Source organism: Coregonus lavaretus, assembly GCF_964263955.1.
Source record: "Coregonus lavaretus genome assembly, chromosome: 15".
Classification (NCBI taxonomy): Eukaryota; Metazoa; Chordata; class Actinopteri; order Salmoniformes; family Salmonidae; genus Coregonus; species Coregonus lavaretus.
In genome coordinates this window covers 24,982,134-24,999,881 of record NC_140002.1, presented here as the reverse complement: position 1 = coordinate 24,999,881, position 17,748 = coordinate 24,982,134, and the positions used below count along the sequence as shown (strand labels likewise).

The 17,748-nt window shown below is 42.7% G+C and overlaps 1 protein-coding gene across 5 annotated transcripts in view; it reads right to left on the bottom strand.

The window, feature by feature from the left end:
• Positions 1-17,748, bottom strand: part of LOC311142499 (nuclear receptor corepressor 1-like) — a 127,629-nt gene that overhangs the window by 74,762 nt on the left and 35,119 nt on the right. For all 5 annotated transcript variants that reach the window (XM_084178148.1, XM_084178150.1, XM_084178149.1 and 2 more), the window contains exons 11-14: positions 16,603-16,693; positions 16,073-16,251; positions 576-630; positions 273-374 (exon numbers count right to left, since the gene is read on the bottom strand). In XM_084178148.1, the coding sequence (XP_084034274.1) occupies positions 273-374; positions 576-630; positions 16,073-16,251; positions 16,603-16,693 (427 nt within the window). The remainder of the gene's footprint in view (positions 1-272; positions 375-575; positions 631-16,072; positions 16,252-16,602; positions 16,694-17,748) is intronic.

The window sequence follows — 17,748 nt, the reverse complement described above, 5'->3', positions numbered from 1 at the left end:
TCTCTCCGTACAACTAGTTTCTCCGTTTGAGGGACACTCCCCCATCGAGGGACACTCCAAAAAGAAGGGGAGGGCTAAGGGGAGGTATTGGGATTGAGCCATAGAGTGTTATACAAAGAGGGTCTCCCCCTCTGGCATGCCAGGCCCTGACACACAAGCATAATTTATTGGTTAAATCCCATCCAGACAGCCTCTCTGTATTTCCAAAGCACATTCATGAACACACAAATACATTTAGTCATTCCCTAGTGAAGATGCCCTCTAGAACTCACCTGGTTTCTCCCTCGCCGTCTGCCGTAGTTGCGTCTCACAAGTGTCTTGTAGTTCTGGTTCTTCTTGGTCAAGTAGTAGTAAAGGACACAATCGGACACACACTGCAGAGAGAGAGAGGAGACGACAGAGGGACATATGAGCACATGAAAAACATATAAATAACAACAGACAAGACAACAAATGCAAACCATATGCTTTTGGGTTTGTTCGATTAACTTCATAAACAGAGGGGGGAGAGTGGAGAATGGGGGTTACTACAGAGTAAAATCACCAGAGAATTAATTCAATCCACCGTAGCCTACCTTTCTCTCTAGATAGGAAGCAATGAGGCCAAAATTCTTTGGGTGCTGAACAAACCTGTGAGAAAAACAAAAGGGAAAATAGTCACGATTAAAGCTACATTCTGGGATTCAAAAAAGAACAAATGGCAGCCCTGCCACTTGTTTTGGTATACAGCTGAGGGATGGTTGCCTGGCTACCCAGACTCCTTGCTCCGGCCAAACGCTACACCACGTTAGTTTCTTCTCTGCAAAAGTCTGGATCTGAGTACCTTCCCTGACACGTCACCAAATGCGAACACATTCGGGGCCGTCTGATTGGTCCAGAAACCGATGGGTTGGTCCAGAGCCACAACACACGTGGGTAAAGCGGCGATCCAATCGCTGATGACTGATTTGTACAACGCCCCTCATGCCCCTCACAACAAATGACTTCAGTGATGGCAGTCTCAGACTAAAGTATGTCGCAAACGACTTTAGTGTGAGTCATCAGGCTAGAGGGATGGTGCTAAAGAAATGTATCCCCTCTCAAATTCATAGCTAAAGAGCTTATGCTAAGTCAAAGAATACAATGTTGAGTTAGGACGCCACAAAGCTCCATAAATAATATTTGCGGCCCTACAGTCACTAAATGCTTTTCCATCCTCGGCAGGCATTTAACACATTTTACATTTTTGAATTCCAAGTGAACTTGACTTGTGGTAGGAAACTAAATTAAAATCATTATGAGGGACTAATTTGTTTAGAATTGTATTTTTCCACAAAGCACTAGCCAAAAGAGGTCAGAGAAGTATCTGTGGATAAGATACAGGATATTGGAGGGCCTCCCGAGTGGCGTCACTACACTGCATCGCAGTGCTAGAGGCGTCACTACAGACCCAGGTTCGATCCAGGGCTGTATCACAACCGCCCGTGATCGGGAGTCCCATAGGGCGGCGCACAATTGGCCCAGCGTCTCCGGGTTTAGGGAGGGTTTGGCCGGGGAGCTTTGCTTTGCTCATTGCGCTCTAGCGACTCCTTGTGACGAAACGGTCGCCTGCAGGCTGACCTCGGTCATCAGGTGAACGGTGTTTCCTTCAACACAGTGGTGCGGCTGGATCCGGGTGGGTGTTAAGAAGAGCATTTTGGCAGGTCATGTTTCGGAGGACGCATGACTCGACCTTCGCCTCCCGAGCCCACTGGGGAGTTACAGCAATGAGACAAGATAGAAATTGGGGAGAAAAAGGGGGTAAAATACAACAAAAAATGCGCCTTGCTTCTTGCCAGTTTTGATTCTGACAGAAACAAATGCGAGTTAAATGCTCTATTCAAACTCACTATTGAATGTGTCCTCTGCATTTCAAGGCCAGTGTTGGAGCATAGCACCCAGAGTGGGCACCATTCCCATGGGCCTGGACTATGGATAGATCTACAGTGCATTCGAAAAGTATTCGGAGCCCTTCATTTTTTCCACATTTTGTTACGTTACAGCCTTATTCTAAAAATCATTAAATAGTTTTCCCCCCCTCATCAATCTACACACAATGCTCCATAATGACAAAGCAAAAACTGTTATTTTAGATTTTATTTCTAATGTATATATTTTTTAAACTATGATATTTACATAAGTATTCAGACCCTTTACTCAGTACTTTGTTGAAGCACCTTTGGCAGCAATTACAGCCACGAGTCTTCTTGGGTATGACGCTACAAGCTTGACACACTTGTATTTGGGGACTTTCTCCCATTCTACTCTGCAGATCCTCTCAAGCTCTGTCAGGTTGGATGGGGAGCGTCGCTGCACAGCAATTTTCAGGTCCCTCCAGAGATGTTAGATCGGGTTCAAGTCCGGGCTCTGGCTGGGCCACTCAAGGACATTCAGTGACTTGTCCCGAATCCACTCCTGCGTTGTCTTGGCTGTGTGCTTAGGGTTGATTCCCTGTTGGAAAGTGAACCTTCGCCCCAGTCTGAGGTCCTGATCGCTCTGGAGCAGGTTTTCATCAAGGATCTCCCTGAACTTTGCAGCGTTCATCTTTACCTCGATTCTGACTAGTCTTCCAGTCCCTGCTGCTGAAAAACATTCCCACAGCATGATGCTGCCACCACCATGCTTCACCGTAGGGATGGTGCCAGGTTTCCTCCAGACGTGACGCTTGGCATTCAGGCCAAAGAGTTCAATCTTTGTTTCATCAGACCAGAGAATCTTGTTTCTCATGGTCTGAGAGTCTTTAGGTCCCTTTTGGCAAACTCCAAGCGGGCTTTCATGTCTCTTTTACTGAGGAGTGGCTTCCGTCTGGCCACTCTACCATAAAGGCCTGATTGGTGGAGTGCTGCAGAGATGGTTGTCCATCAAGGTTCTCCCATGTCCACAGAGGAACTCTAGAGCTCTGTCAGAGTGACCATCAGGTTCTTGGTCACCTCCCTGACCAAAGCCCTTCTCCCCCGATTTTACCACAGGTGGACTCCAATGAAGTTGTAGAAAAATCTCAAGGATAATCAATGTGAACAGGATGCACCTGAGCTCAATTTCAAGTCTCATAGCAAAGGGTCTGAATACTTATGAAAATAAGGTATTTATGTTTTTTAATTTTTCATAAATGTGCAAAAAATTCTAAAAACCTGTTTTCACTTTGTCATTCTGGGGTATTGTGTGTAGATTGATGAGGGAAAAAAACTATTTAATTAATTTTAGAATAAGGCTGTAATGTAACAAAATGTGGAAAAGTCAAGGGGTCTGAATACTTTCCGAATGCACTGTATATAATATTCCTTTCAGTGATATAGACGTAGTTACTGTGATATCAACCAAGGACAACCTTCTAGACAACCTATTAAGGACAACCTATAAGGTAGGGTTCCCCAACTGGCGGCTCGTGGGTGATTTTAGTTGGCCCCAAGTTTTCTGAGCAAAGAATATTATTATAATATTTTATTGTTGGACATAAGACCGTAAAAACACCAGTAAATCAGCTCCAAGTAGGGCTGTCCTCGACAAAAAAATAATTAAAAAAAAAGTGTTCTTTCGACCAATCGATTGGTCTACATTTTTAAACGTGTCTTTTTGCATATATTGACACATCCTATGTGTTTTAATCAAATCAACTATATTCACTGAGCTTGTCTGATGCTATAAGAACACGGATTGATTAAATAATTAAACAGACACACAATTGACTAGAGGGAGTCCAACCAGCAATTGATTAGATTGTGCTGGGCCGGGCTCAGACTTGCTCCCTTCTGCAGCGACCACCACAGAACATCAAACTGTTTATCGCGCTGTCCGTGTTGCTGAAGCTGCAACATAATTACAGCCATTTCTGACTGAAAAGTTCTATTACCAAAATCCCTCATTTGTTTAGGAAAAACATTCCATATTCCCTCAACCCTTGCTCCCTTTACAGTGCCTTCGGAAAGTATTCAGAACCCTTGACTTGTTACACATTTTGTTTAGTTACAGCCTTATTCTAAAATGTATTAAATAAATAAATAAATAAAATCTACACACAATACCACATAATGACAAAGCGGAAACAGGTTTGTAGAATTTTTGCAAATGTATAAAAAAAAAAAAAAAAAAAAACGAATATCTTATTTACATAAGTATTCAGACCCTTTGCTATGAGACTCGAAATTGCGCTCAGGTGCATCCTGTTTCCATTGATCATCCTTGAGATGTTTCTACAAGATGATTGGAGTCCACCTGTGGTAAATTCAATTGGATTGGACATGATTTGGAAAGAAACACACCTGTCTATAGAAGGTCCAACAGTTGACAGAGCATGTCAGCGCAACAACCAAGCCATGAGGTTGAAGGAATTGTCCGTAGAGCTCAGAGATAGGATTGTGTCGAGGCACAGATCTGGGGAAGTGTACCAAAACATTTCTGCACCATTGAAGCTCGCCAAGAACACATGGGCCTCCATCTTTCTTAAGTGGAAGAAGTTTGGAACAACCAAGACTCTTCCTAGAGCAGGCCGCCCGGCCAAACTGAGCAATCGGGGGAGAAGGGCCTTGGTCAGGGAGGTGACCAAGAACCCGATGATCACTCTGAAAGAGCTCCAGAGTTCCTGTGGGGATGGGAGAACCTTCCAGAAGGACAACCATCTCTGCAGCACTCCACCAATCAGGCCTTTACGGTAGAGTGGCCAGACGGAAGCCACTCCTCAATAAAAGGCACATGAAAGCCCGCTTGGAGTTTGCCAAAGGGGACCTAAAGACTCTCAGACCATGAGAAACAAGATTCTCTGGTCTGATGAAACTAAGATTGAACTCTTTGGCCTGAATGCCAAGCGTCACGTCTTGAGGAAACCTGGCACCATCCATTCGGTGAAGCATGGTGGTGGCAGCATCATGCTGTGGGGATGTTTTTCAGTGGCAGGGACTGTGAGACTAGTCAGGATTGAGGGAAAGATGAACGGAGCAAAGTACAGAGAGATCCTTGATGAAAACCTGCTCCAGAGCGCTCAGGACCTTTCCAACAGGACAACGACCCTAAGCACACAGCCAAGACAACGCAGGAGTGGCTTCGGGACAAGTCTCTGAATGTCCTCAAGTGTCCCAGCCAGAGCCCGGATCTGCAGAGAAGAATGGGAGAAACTCCCCAAATACAGGTGTGCCAAGCTTGTAACGTCATACCCAAGAAGACTCGAGGCTGTAAACGCTGCCAAAGGTGCTTCAACAAAGTACTGAGTATAGAAAAAGGCTGTAACGTAACAAAATGTGGAAAAAGTCAAGGGGTCTGAATACTTTCCGAATGCATGTATGCACTGCATGCACGTGACCAAAGACCTATTCGCATGGGACTAGTATTACTATAGAACGTTGGTTATGTAATCATTCCTCCTGAATTTCAGTTATTCCAGAGGATGATTTGGACGGGATTAGTTTTTTCCAAACGGCCCACTGTAATTCTTTATTTTTTCCCAATAAATTGACAATTAAGACGCAAGCCTACAGTATTTCAACATGTCCAGGTGATAGGGCCACACTGATAACTCGAGCTTGGTTCTAAAGTTTCTAAACCATCTTTCCTAGAGTGTGAACATAATATTTGAATTGAGGAAGAGTGATCATAATCATTAGGATATTTTAGCGATCCATAGTACGTCCTAAATGCCCCCCAGCCTTCAGATGTCAGCTAAACAGTGCAATTGCACTTGAGATGCATTTTAAGGCTATGGATGAGAAAGTTAACTTATCATTTCCAAACGTTTAGGTCAGTTGTATGCTGCTGCTGCTTTGTGATCTATTAACAGCAAGGGTTGCATTAAATAGGCTCAATATTTTTTACTGATGCATTTGGTAATATTCAATTCATACGCACAAAACATATAAACAAAAGCATTCACTGTGAAAGTGAAGGCTAAATGTACACTACCAGTCAAAAGTTTGGACACACCTACTAATAACAGGGTTTTTCTTTATTTTTTACTATTTTCTACATTGTAAAATAAGAGAGAAGACATCAAAACTATGAAATAACACATATGGAATCATGTAGTAACATAAAGTGTTAACAAACCAAAACATACACTTCTCAAAAAAATAAAGGGAACACTAAAATAACACATCCTAGATCTGAATGAATGAAATAATCTTATTAAATACTTTTTTCTTTACATGGTTGAATGTGCTGACAACAAAATCACACAAAAATTATCAACGGAAATCAAATTTTTCAACCCATGGAGGTCTGGATTTGGAGTCACCCTCAAAATTAAAGTGGAAAACCACACTACAGGCTGATCCAACTTTGATGTAATGTCCTTAAAACAAGTCAAAATGAGGCTCAGTAGTGTGTGTGGCCTCCACGTGCCTGTATGACCTCCCTACAACGCCTGGGCATGCTCCTGATGAGGTGGCGGATGGTCTCCTGAGGGATCTCCTCCCAGACCTGGACTAAAGCATCCGCCAACTCCTGGACAGTCTGTGGTGCAACGTGGCGTTGGTGGATGGAGCGAGACATGATGTCCCAGATGTGCTCAGTTGGATTCAGGTCTGGGGAACGGGCGGGCCAGTCCATAGCATCAATGCCTTCCTCTTGCAGGAACTGCTGACACACTCCAGCCACATGAGGTCTAGCATTGCCTTGCATTAGGAGGAACCCAGGGCCAACCGCACCAGCATATGGTCTCACAAGGGGTCTGAGGATCTCATCTCGGTACCTAATGGCAGTCAGGCTACCTCTGGCGAGCACATGGAGGGCTGTGCGGCCCCCCAAAGAAATGCCACCCCACACCATGACTGACCCACCGCCAAACCGGTCATGCTGGAGGATGTTGCAGGCAGCAGAACGTTCTCCACGGCGTCTCCAGACTCTGTCACGTCTGTCACATGTGCTCAGTGTGAACCCTTCTTTCATCTGTGAAGAGCACAGGGCGCCAGTGGCGAATTTGCCAATCTTGGTGTTCTCTGGGAAATGCCAAACGTCCTGCACGGTGTTGGGCTGTAAGCACAACCCCCACCTGTGGACATCGGCCCTCATACCATCCTCATGGAGTCTGTTTCTGACCGTTTGAGCAGACACATGCACATTTGTGGCCTGCTGGAGGTCATTTTGCAGGGCTCTGGCAGTGCTCCTCCTGCTCCTCCTTGCACAAAGGCAGAGGTAGCAGTCCTGCTGCTGGGTTGCCTCCTCCACGTCTCCTGATGTACTGGCCTGTCTCCTGGTAGCGCCTGCTGACAGACACAGCAAACCTTCTTGCCACAGCTCGCATTGATGTGCCATCCTGGATGAGCTGCACTACCTGAGCCACTTGTGTGGGTTGTAGACTCCGTCTCAAGCTACCACTAGAGTGAAAGCACCGCCAGCATTCAAAAGTGACCAAAACATCAGCCAGGAAGCATAGGAACTGAGAAGTGGTCTGTGGTCACCACCTGCAAAACCAGTCCTTTATTGGGGGTGTCTTGCTAATTGCCTATAATTTCCACCTGTTGTCTATTCCATTTGCACAACAGCATGTGAAATTTATTGTCAATCAGTGTTGCTTCCTAAGTGGACAGTTTGATTTCACAGAAGTGTGATTGACTTGGAGTTACATTGTGTTGTTTAAGTGTTCCCTTAATTTTTTTGAGCAGTGTATTTTATATTTTATATTCTTCAAATAGCCACCCTTTGCCTTGACAGCTTTGCACACTCTTGGCATTATCTCAACAAGCTTCATGAGGTAGTCACCTGGAATGCATTTCAATTAACAGGTGTGCCTTGTTAAAAGTTAATTTGTGGAATTTATTTCCTTCTTAATGCGTTTGAGCCGATCAGTTGTGTTGTGACAAGGGGGGTGGGGGGTGGGACCCCAACCACTACTAAAAGGACACCAATAAGAAGAAGAGACTTGCTTGGGCCAAAAAACACACGAGCAATGGACATTAGACCGGTGGAAATGGAACAGTTTATTTATTGTTTAAGCAAATTATTCAAGGCTCGCTTTATCTTATTTTAAAACTAAAATGCTTAATTGCATTTCAAATCATGAATGACTCGTATGCTGTGTGATGACATGAACGAATTAATGATCGATTGATACAGTAGCCTATAGAAGTATTGAAATTTAGGCCTAAGTAAGTTAGGGTATTAAGACTAAACAGGATGTGCTCTTAGGCCTACAGCTCGATGGTGGTTATACAAGGCTGCTATAATAAGCCTACTAATGATAATGACATTACTTATTATAATAACAATAAGATGAAGAAAAAGGAGTGTTATTATTATAATAATAAATATTATCTTTCAGACAATTTGGAACAGTGTAAACACTAAATAAATAATACCAGAGGCTGTAAAGCTGCAAAGAAACCACTACTAAAGGACACCAATAAGAAGAAGAGACTTGCTTGGGCCAAAAAACACGAGCAATGGACATTAGACCGGTGGAAATTTGTCCTTTGGTCTGGAGTCCAAATTAAGAGATTTTTGGATCCAACCGCCGTGTCTTTGTGAGACGCAGTGTGGGTGAACGGATGATCGACGCATGTGTATTTCCCACAGTAAAGCATGGAGGAGGTGGAGTGATGGTGCTTTGCTGGTGACACTGTCTGTGATTTATTTAGAATTCAATGCACATTTAACCAGCATGGCTACCACAGCATTTTGCAGCGATACAACATCCCATCTGGTTTGGGCATAGTGGGACTATCATTTGTTTTTCAACAAGACAATGACTGTGTAAGGGCTTTTTGACCAAGGAGAGTGATGGAGCGCTGCATCAGAAGACCTGGCCTCCACAATCACCCGACCTCAACCCAATTGAGATGGTTTGGGATGAGTCGGACCGCAGAGTGAAGGAAAAGCGGCCAACAAGTGCTCAGCATATGTGGGAACTCCTTCAAGACTGTTGGAAAATCATTCCAGGTGAAGCTGGTTGAGAGAATGCCAAGAGTGTGCAAAGCTGTCATCAAGGCAAAGGGTGACTATTTGAAGAATCTCAAATATAAAATATAATTTGTTTACTACATGATTCCATATGTGTTATTTCATAGTTTTGATGTCTTCACTATTATTCTACAATTTAAAAAATAGAAAAATAAAGAAAAACCTTTGAATGAGTAGGTGTGTCCAAACTTTTGACTGGTAGTGTAGGCCATTCATATATAGCTTACGCACAGCAGTTAGTTCAATTTACCAAATCAGTTATTATTTTCTTGCGGAAACGGCGTAAAGGCATATTTTCTGGACGTTGAAAAAATAAGTATTTTCCGGACATTGAAATAAGATTAATTTTTGGTTCTGAATGAAAGTTGAAAATAATCATTTATAAACGTCTATGATTGGTTCAGATTTGGTCCATACCGGACCAAAACCAATGTCCATGGATGTGGAAATCAAAGCCGGTCCGGAACTGCACCAAAATAATACATCCAAAAGGCATCGCCGTCTGTCTATGCTTACTGAGGTGTAGCCTACAGTGTTGCCTGAAATTGAATTTTATGAACGCCCATCTATATTGTAAGCCTATAGTTTGTAAAACACCAAAAAACGACGTCCGGACAGGACCAAAAAAAGACGACTGCTCGTGCTTACTAGGTTGTAGCTTACCATGTCGGCCCACAATTACATTTTATAAATGCCCATCCATGTGGTAGGCCCACTGTTTGTAAAACAGGCCATTGCGTTGGCTTTATTAGTCCTGATTCATGTGACTAATCAATTTGGCTATTTAAGCACTGAATATCAGCTACCCAACTTTATCAGGAGTTATCGCAAGCTTGATCAGCTTGTCAAAAAATTGACAGATACAAACTGGAAACCACTGATCATGACAATGGGGTGAAACTCCTGGACAACAGTTGTGATTCTCCATTCCATAATGTCCATTTTACTTTGACCTGTCCTGTTTTTCAGGATTTGTTGTTTGTTAACATGACAGCTCATTTTTATATGATTGAGCGCCATTTATGCTATTTGATCAGAAAAACCTGCATGATGTAAAAAGTGTCCGTCTCATTACATTGTTATACATTTTTATCTCCAGCCTGAAGGCTTCATAAAATGACACATACTGTACTATTTCTACCATATCCTATATCTGCTACATGATTTATGTTAGATATGTTTTTTAGACTGAACGTTGGTGGAGCGCTGCAGAGATGCGTCTCTCCAACAGCACCCTGGAGAGGCGCGCTGGGAATGGACAAGCAAAATATTTTGCGCCCCTGCCTTTGACAAAGTGGGCACTGCTTATCAAAGGGCGGTATCAGCACTCACCTAAAAAGCCCATATGCCACAGAGAAATTGTCATTGTTTTTGGGCAGAATTATGTGAGGTTTTATGTGTTGTTGTTGGAGGCGTGTCAGTTTAGCTCAGAAAATGCTGCCCTAATGAGCGGGCAGGCCGTCCCTTTAGCATATCATAATCACATCAATAAATTAGTTAGGCCCTGTGTAGCTCAGTTGGTAGAGCATGGCGCTTGCAACGCCAGGGTTATGGGGGGCCAGTATGAAAATGTATGCACTCACTAACTGTAAGTCGCTCTGGATAAGAGCGTCTGCTAAATGACTAAAATGTTATAACAAACTCTGAACAACACTAAATCAAATATAAGCGTACCAGAGAGTCTGTTGTAACGTTTTTTGTTAAGACTTTATTACAGCAAAGACTAAAAACAGTCGCATTCATTCGTGAATGCAATTTCCGAAATGGAACGGTTATTTATTGTTTAAGCTAATTATTCAAGGCTCGCTTTATCTTATTTTAAAACTAAAATGCTAGATTGCATTTCAAATCATGAATGACTCGTATGCTGGGCGATGACATGAACGAATGAATGATTGATTGATTGATTGATACAGTAGCCTATAGAAGTATTGAAATTTAGGCCTAAGTAAGTTAGGGTATTAAGACTAAACAGGATGTGCTCTTAGGCCTACAGCTCAATGGTGGTTATACAAGGCTGCTATACTAAGCCTACTAATGATAATGACATTACTTATTATAATAACAATGAGAATGAGATGAAGAAAAAGGAGTGTTATTATTATTATTATTATTATCATCATCATCATCCAGACAATTTGGAACAGTGTAAACACTAAATAAATAATACCAGAGGCTGTAAAGCCTTTATTACAGCAAAGCAAAGATTAAAAACAGCACAATTTGTGAAATTGTTGACTTGACATGTACAGTTGAAGTCGGAAGTTTACATACACTTAGGTTGGAGTCATTAAAACTCGTTTTTCAACCACTCCACAAATTTCTTGTTAAACTATAGTTTTGGCAAGTCGGTTAGGAAATCTACTTTGTGCATGACACAAGTAATTTTACCAAGAATTGTTTACAGACAGATTATTTCACTTATAATTCACTGTATCACAATTCCAGTGGGTCAGAAGTTTACATACACTAAGTTGACTGTGCCTTTAAACAGCTTGGAAAATTCCAGAAAATGCTGTCATGGCTTTAGAAGCTTCTGACAGGCTAATTGACATCATTTGAGTCAATTGGAGGTGTACCTGTGGATGTATTTCAAGGCCTACCTTCAAACTCGGTGCCTCTTTGCTTGACATCATGGGAAAATCAAAATAAATCAGCCAAAAATTTTAGACCTCCACAAGTCTGGTCATCCTTGGGAGCAATTTCCAATTTATTTTACCTTTATTTAACTAGGCAAGTCAGTTAAGAACAAATTCGTATTTACAATGACGGCCTACACCGGCCAACCCCGGACAACGCTGGGCCAATTGTGCGCCGCCCTATGGGACTCTCAATCACAGCCGGTTGTGATACAGCCTGGAATCAAACCAGGGATTCTGTAGTGACGACTCAAGCACTGAGATGCAGTGCCTTAGACCACTGCACCACTCGGGAGCCAAAACGCCTGAAGGTACCACGTTCATCTGTACAAATAATAGTACGCAAGTATAAACACCATGGGACCACGCAGCCGTCATACCGCTCAGGAAGGAGACGCGTTCTGTCTCCTAGAGAAGAACGTACTTTGGTGCGAAAAATGCAACTCAATCCCAGAACAACAGCAAAGGACCTTGTGAAGATGCTGAAGGAAAAAGGTACAAAAGTATCTATATCCACAGTAAAACGTGTCCTATATCGACATAACCTGAAAGGCCGCTCAGCAAGGAAGAAGCCACTGCTCCAAAACCGCCATAAAAAAGCCAGACTACGGTTTGCAACTGCACATGGGGACAAAGATCGTACTTTTTGGAGAAATGTCCTCTGGTCTGATGAAACAAAAATAGAACTGTTTGGCCATAATGACCATCGTTATGTTTGGAGGAAAAAGGGGGTTGCTTGCAAACCGAAGAACACCATCCCAACCATGAAGCACGGGGGTGGCAGCATCATGCTGTCGGGGTGCTTTGCTGCAGGAGGGACTGGTGCACTTCACAAAATAGATGGCATCATGAGGAAGGAAAATTATGTGGATATATTGAAGCAACATCTCAAGACATCAGTCAGGAAGTTAAAGCTTGGTCGCTTGGTCTTCCAAATGGACAATGACCCCAAGCATAATTCCAAAGTTGTGTCAAAATGGCTTAAAGACAACAAAGTCAAGATATTGGAGTGGCCATCACAAAGCCCTGACCTCAATCCTATAGAAAATGTGTGGGCAGAACTGAAAAAGCGTGTGCGAGCAAGGAGGCCTACTAACCTAACTCAGTTACACCAGCTCTGTCAGGAGGAATGGGCCAAAATTCACCCAACTTATTGTGGGGAGCTTGTGGAAGGCTACCCGAAACATTTGACCCAAGTTAAAACAATTTAAAGGCAATGCTACCAAATACTAATTGAGTATGTAAACATCTGACCCACTGGGAATGTGATGAAATAAATAAAACCTGAAATAAATCATTCTCTACTATTATTCTGACATTTCACATTCTTAAAATAAAGTGGTGATCCTAACTGACCTAAGACAGGGAATTTTTTACTAGGATTAAATGTCAGTAATTGTGAAGAACTGAGTTTAAATGTATTTGGCTAAGGTGTATTAAACTTCCGACTTCAACTGTAGTTGTGTGAGGCTTGGTGCTCACAGAATCAGTAGGCTATTAAACAAACACTCAAACAGGCAACAAATGCAGGATCTGTCTTATTTCTGTAGATATATTGCTGATTTATAAAGTCAGGCACATTTAACAGTTACATGCTGACCACACTGCTCGCGCGCATGTTGATTTTGTCCACCCACACCAGACACGATCAGGACACGCAGGTTGAAATATCAAAACAAACTCTGAACAAACTATATTAATTTGGGGACAGGTTGAAAAGCATTAAACATTTATGGTAATTTAGCTAGCTAGCTTGCTGTTGCTAGCTAATTTGTTCTGGGATATAAACATTGGGTTGTTATTTTACCTGAAATGCAAAAGATCCTCTACTCCGACAATTAATCCACAGATAAAAGGGTAAACCGAGTTCGTTTCTAGTAATTTCTCCTCCTTCGGGCTTCTTCTTCTTCTTCTTTGGACTTTATATGGCGGTTGGCAACCAACTTTAAAGGTGCATTAGCACAACGAACTGGACTGGGGTGTGGACCTCAGTTCATCTTTCAATCACCCACGTGGGTATGTGCTCCTAAATACCAACGAGGAGATGGGACAGGCGGGACTTTATTTTATTTTATCGCCTGGCTACGCAGACTCTCGTTGACGTGCGTGAGCAGTGTGGGTGCAATGATTGAATAACATGTATGTGTACGCGGGCAGTGTGGTCAGCATGTTAGGCTATTGATTATAGACCTAATTAAGTTCAGGTTTCCGCTCTCCTCACTTTTCTTAGACAATAAGGCAAGGGCTGTTTTCTCATCTCATTCTGCTGCTGTCTCCGCCGCATTGTTCTCAACACCAATATGCTGGTTAACTTTGCTATTATGCACATAGCAACATGGTCTAGAAAAAGGCGCCAATTCAACAGCACACTGATGTGTTTCAGAACCATGGACAGCGACCGCTATCCAACGAGGGAGAAAGCGCATTTGTTATAAAATAATATAATTTCTATTATTGTTGCACCATTGTTCTTGTGTAATATAACCATATACAATTTCAGTAGCACGTCTTAGACTGATGGACTGTGCCATCCCCACGGCCCCCTTAATGATCAGTCCACTCAGCGCGAATCAGACAGGCGTCTTATACACCATGATATAATTAATTTTTTTTGCTACTGCTCGACTAAAGAAATCTCGGTCGACCAACAGCCTGTTGACCAAACAATCGACTAGGGGTCAGCCCTAGCTCTCTATTATCTGTGCATAATAGAGAGATATACAGTGGGGAGAACAAGTATTTGATACACTGCCGATTTTGCAGGTTTTCCTACTTACAAAGCATGTAGAGGTCTGTCATTTTTATCATAGGTACACTTCAACTGTGAGAGACGGAATCTAAAACAAAAATCCAGAAAATCACATTGTATGATTTTTAAGTAATTAATTTGCATTTTATTGCATGACATAAGTATTTGATCACCTACCAACCAGTAAGAATTCCGGCTCTCACAGACCTGTTAGTTTTTCTTTAAGAAGCACTCCTGTTCTCCACTCATTACCTGTATTAACTGCACCTGTTTGAACTCGTTACCTGTATAAAAGACACCTGTCCACACACTCAATCAAACAGACTCCAACCTCTCCACAATGGCCAAGACCAGAGAGCTGTGTAAGGACATCAGGGATAAAATTGTAGACCTGCACAAGGCTGGGATGGGCTACAGGACAATAGGCAAGCAGCTTGGTGAGAAGGCAACAACTGTTGGCGCAATTATTAGAAAATGGAAGAAGTTCAAGATGACGGTCAATCACCCTCGGTCTGGGGCTCCATGCAAGATCTCACCTCGTGGGGCATCAATGATCATGAGGAAGGTGAGGGATCAGCCCAGAACTACACGGCAGGACCTGGTCAATGACCTGAAGAGAGCTGGGACCACAGTCTCAAAGAAAACCATTAGTAACACACTACGCTGTCATGGATTAAAATCCTGCAGTGCACGCAAGGTCCCCCGCTCAAGCCAGCGCATGTCCAGGCCCGTCTGAAGTTTGCCAATGACCATCTGGATGATCCAGAGGAGGAATGGGAGAAGGTCATGTGGTCTGATGAGACAAAAATAGAGCTTTTTGGTCTAAACTCCACTCGCCGTGTTTGGAGGAAGAAGAAGGATGAGTACAACCCCAAGAACACCATCCCAACCGTGAAGCATGGAGGTTGAAACATCATTCTTTGGGGATGTTTTTCTGCAAAGGGGACAGGACGACTGCACCGTATTGAGGGGAGGATGGATGGGGCCATGTATCGCGAGATCTTGGCCAACAACCTCCTTCCCTCAGTAAGAGCATTGAAGATGGGTTGTGGCTGGGTCTTCCAGCATGACAACGACCCGAAACACACAGCCAGGGCAACTAAGGAGTGGCTCCGTAAGAAGCATCTCAAGGTCCTGGAGTGGCCTAGCCAGTCTCCAGACCTGAACCCAATAGAAAATCTTTGGAGGGAGCTGAAAGTCCGTATTGCCCAGCGACAGCCCCGAAACCTGAAGGATCTGGAGAAGGTCTGTATGGAGGAGTGGGCCAAAATCCCTGCTGCAGTGTGTGCAAACCTGGTCAAGACCTACAGGAAACGTATGATCTCTGTAATTGCAAACAAAGGTTTCTGTACCAAATATGAAGTTCTGCTTTTCTGATGTATCAAATACTTATGTCATGCAATAAAATGCAAATTGATTACTTAAAAATCATACAATGTGATTTTCTGGATTTTTGTTTTACATTCCGTCTCTCACAGTTGAAGTGTACATATGATAAAAATTACAGACCTCTACATGCTTTGTAAGTAGGAAAACCTGCAAAATCGGCAGTGTATCAAATACTTGTTCTCCCCACTGTATGTGATCGTATACAAATGTAAGCAAGGTTTGAAATTATTATGTTCTAATCAAATAGTGTCTGTTTGGGCTTCTTGCAGTCAATTTGCAGTCTACTAATTATTTGTAATTATGTTCTGGCCCCCTGACCATCTGCTCAAGAACAAATCGTCCCGCGGCTGAATCTAGTTGATGCTATAAGGACAACCAAATAACTGGTACTCACTTTTCCTTGAAGATCTCCTTCTCGTGTTCGGTCCACACATTCATGAACTGCCGAGCCTTGAACACCTTCATGGGGTCATCCATCAGGCCGTTCATGTTGATGAACCTGACTCGCCTCTGCTCTGTGTCGTACATCATGGGTGGGATGACGGACAGCTGTCTCATCTGCTTCTCGTTGTTCTATTGGACGAGGGGTGTGGAGAGGAGGGGTTTAGAAATTGCAATTTTTGTTAACCTTGTTTCAACTTGAATTTGACTCCTCTGTGAGGGTTGATGGCTGCATCCAGATTCTCCACCGTTCTCCCTAAGTGTGCACTTGCACACTTCCCATCATGAATTTAAAAGCATAGGATTGGTGTAAGCATTGGCTGGAGGGAGTTTCAACCATTGCGAAATCCATTACAGGAAGAGCGTAAGTGCACAGAGAGAATGGTGGACAATCGGGATGTAGCCTACAATTCTTGAGAACTAGAGGAAGTGGTAATGGACGATGACCTTAAACTGAGATGTTTCAAAGTTGACAGCACTCACTTCCTGTTCAGAAAGGCCGTCGATGATTTCAGAAATCTCATGCTCGCTTCTGGCAATGGTCGCAGACATTCCAGTTCCTCTCTGACCAACCCTAATGGGAGAAGAAACAAACAGGGAAATTAAAGAAACTACCGGAAACATAATGACCGTTTAAAAATACCAAATTCGCATTCTCCATATAACAATGCTGGGTAGGTGCCATCACATAATCACAGTGTGCCCCTCCTTCCCTCATGACCCTTCTGTCACCTCTTTACTTGAAAGAAAAAAGGCTAAATCAAGCTATAACAACGTATGTAGCGTCCGAACGGTTTGACCCACAAACTAATATGACCACTATATGGAAAGATGAGAGACTCACGAACACTCTGTTTTGCTCTACGACCCCCACAAGTGTCATGGGACTCGTCTGAAGGTAACCCGGTACCCGCAAAAAAATTTTATGGAAGTAGTTTTGTGCAACAAAAAAAATGAGGGTTAAATGTGTCCAAAAAAAGGTATATATATTCCCTGAACTTTCTTATATCTTCTAGCTATAGGAAAGACACTTGAAAACCTTATTCCTTATGATAAATGTTTTGACTGTCTGTTTTGCCATTTATTAATGTGTGTTATTCAATGCGTTTCTATGGGCTATAGCAGTAAAGACAAAAGAACTGAAGAGAAAAAAGGAGATCGACAAGCTGGCGGAGGAGTACATCTCAAGTGTAAGGAACTTGGCTTCGGAACAGAGGGTTGAGCACCTGCAGAAGATCCAGTGTTCTTACAGCAAGTGCAAAGAGTTCAGCAATGACAAAGTGCAGCTTGCCATGCAGACATATGAAATGGTCAGTGATCCAACACTGTCATATGAGTACATAAAGACGTCAATACTTTCACTATTGGTTGTATAGTGTTCTAAACCTGTCATATGAGTACAAATGTGTGTCATACTGTCACTATTGGTTTAGCATTATCTATTGATCTAATTGTTTGCATGTCATAGGTATGAAAATGTATGCACTCACTAACTGTAAGTCGCTCTGGATAAGAGCGTCTGCTAAATGACTAAAATGTAAAGGACACATTCTATATATTTTTTGATACCTACAGGGGTCCTAAAATTCCAAATCAAATAGCAAAATGATCCATTGTATGACCATCTTA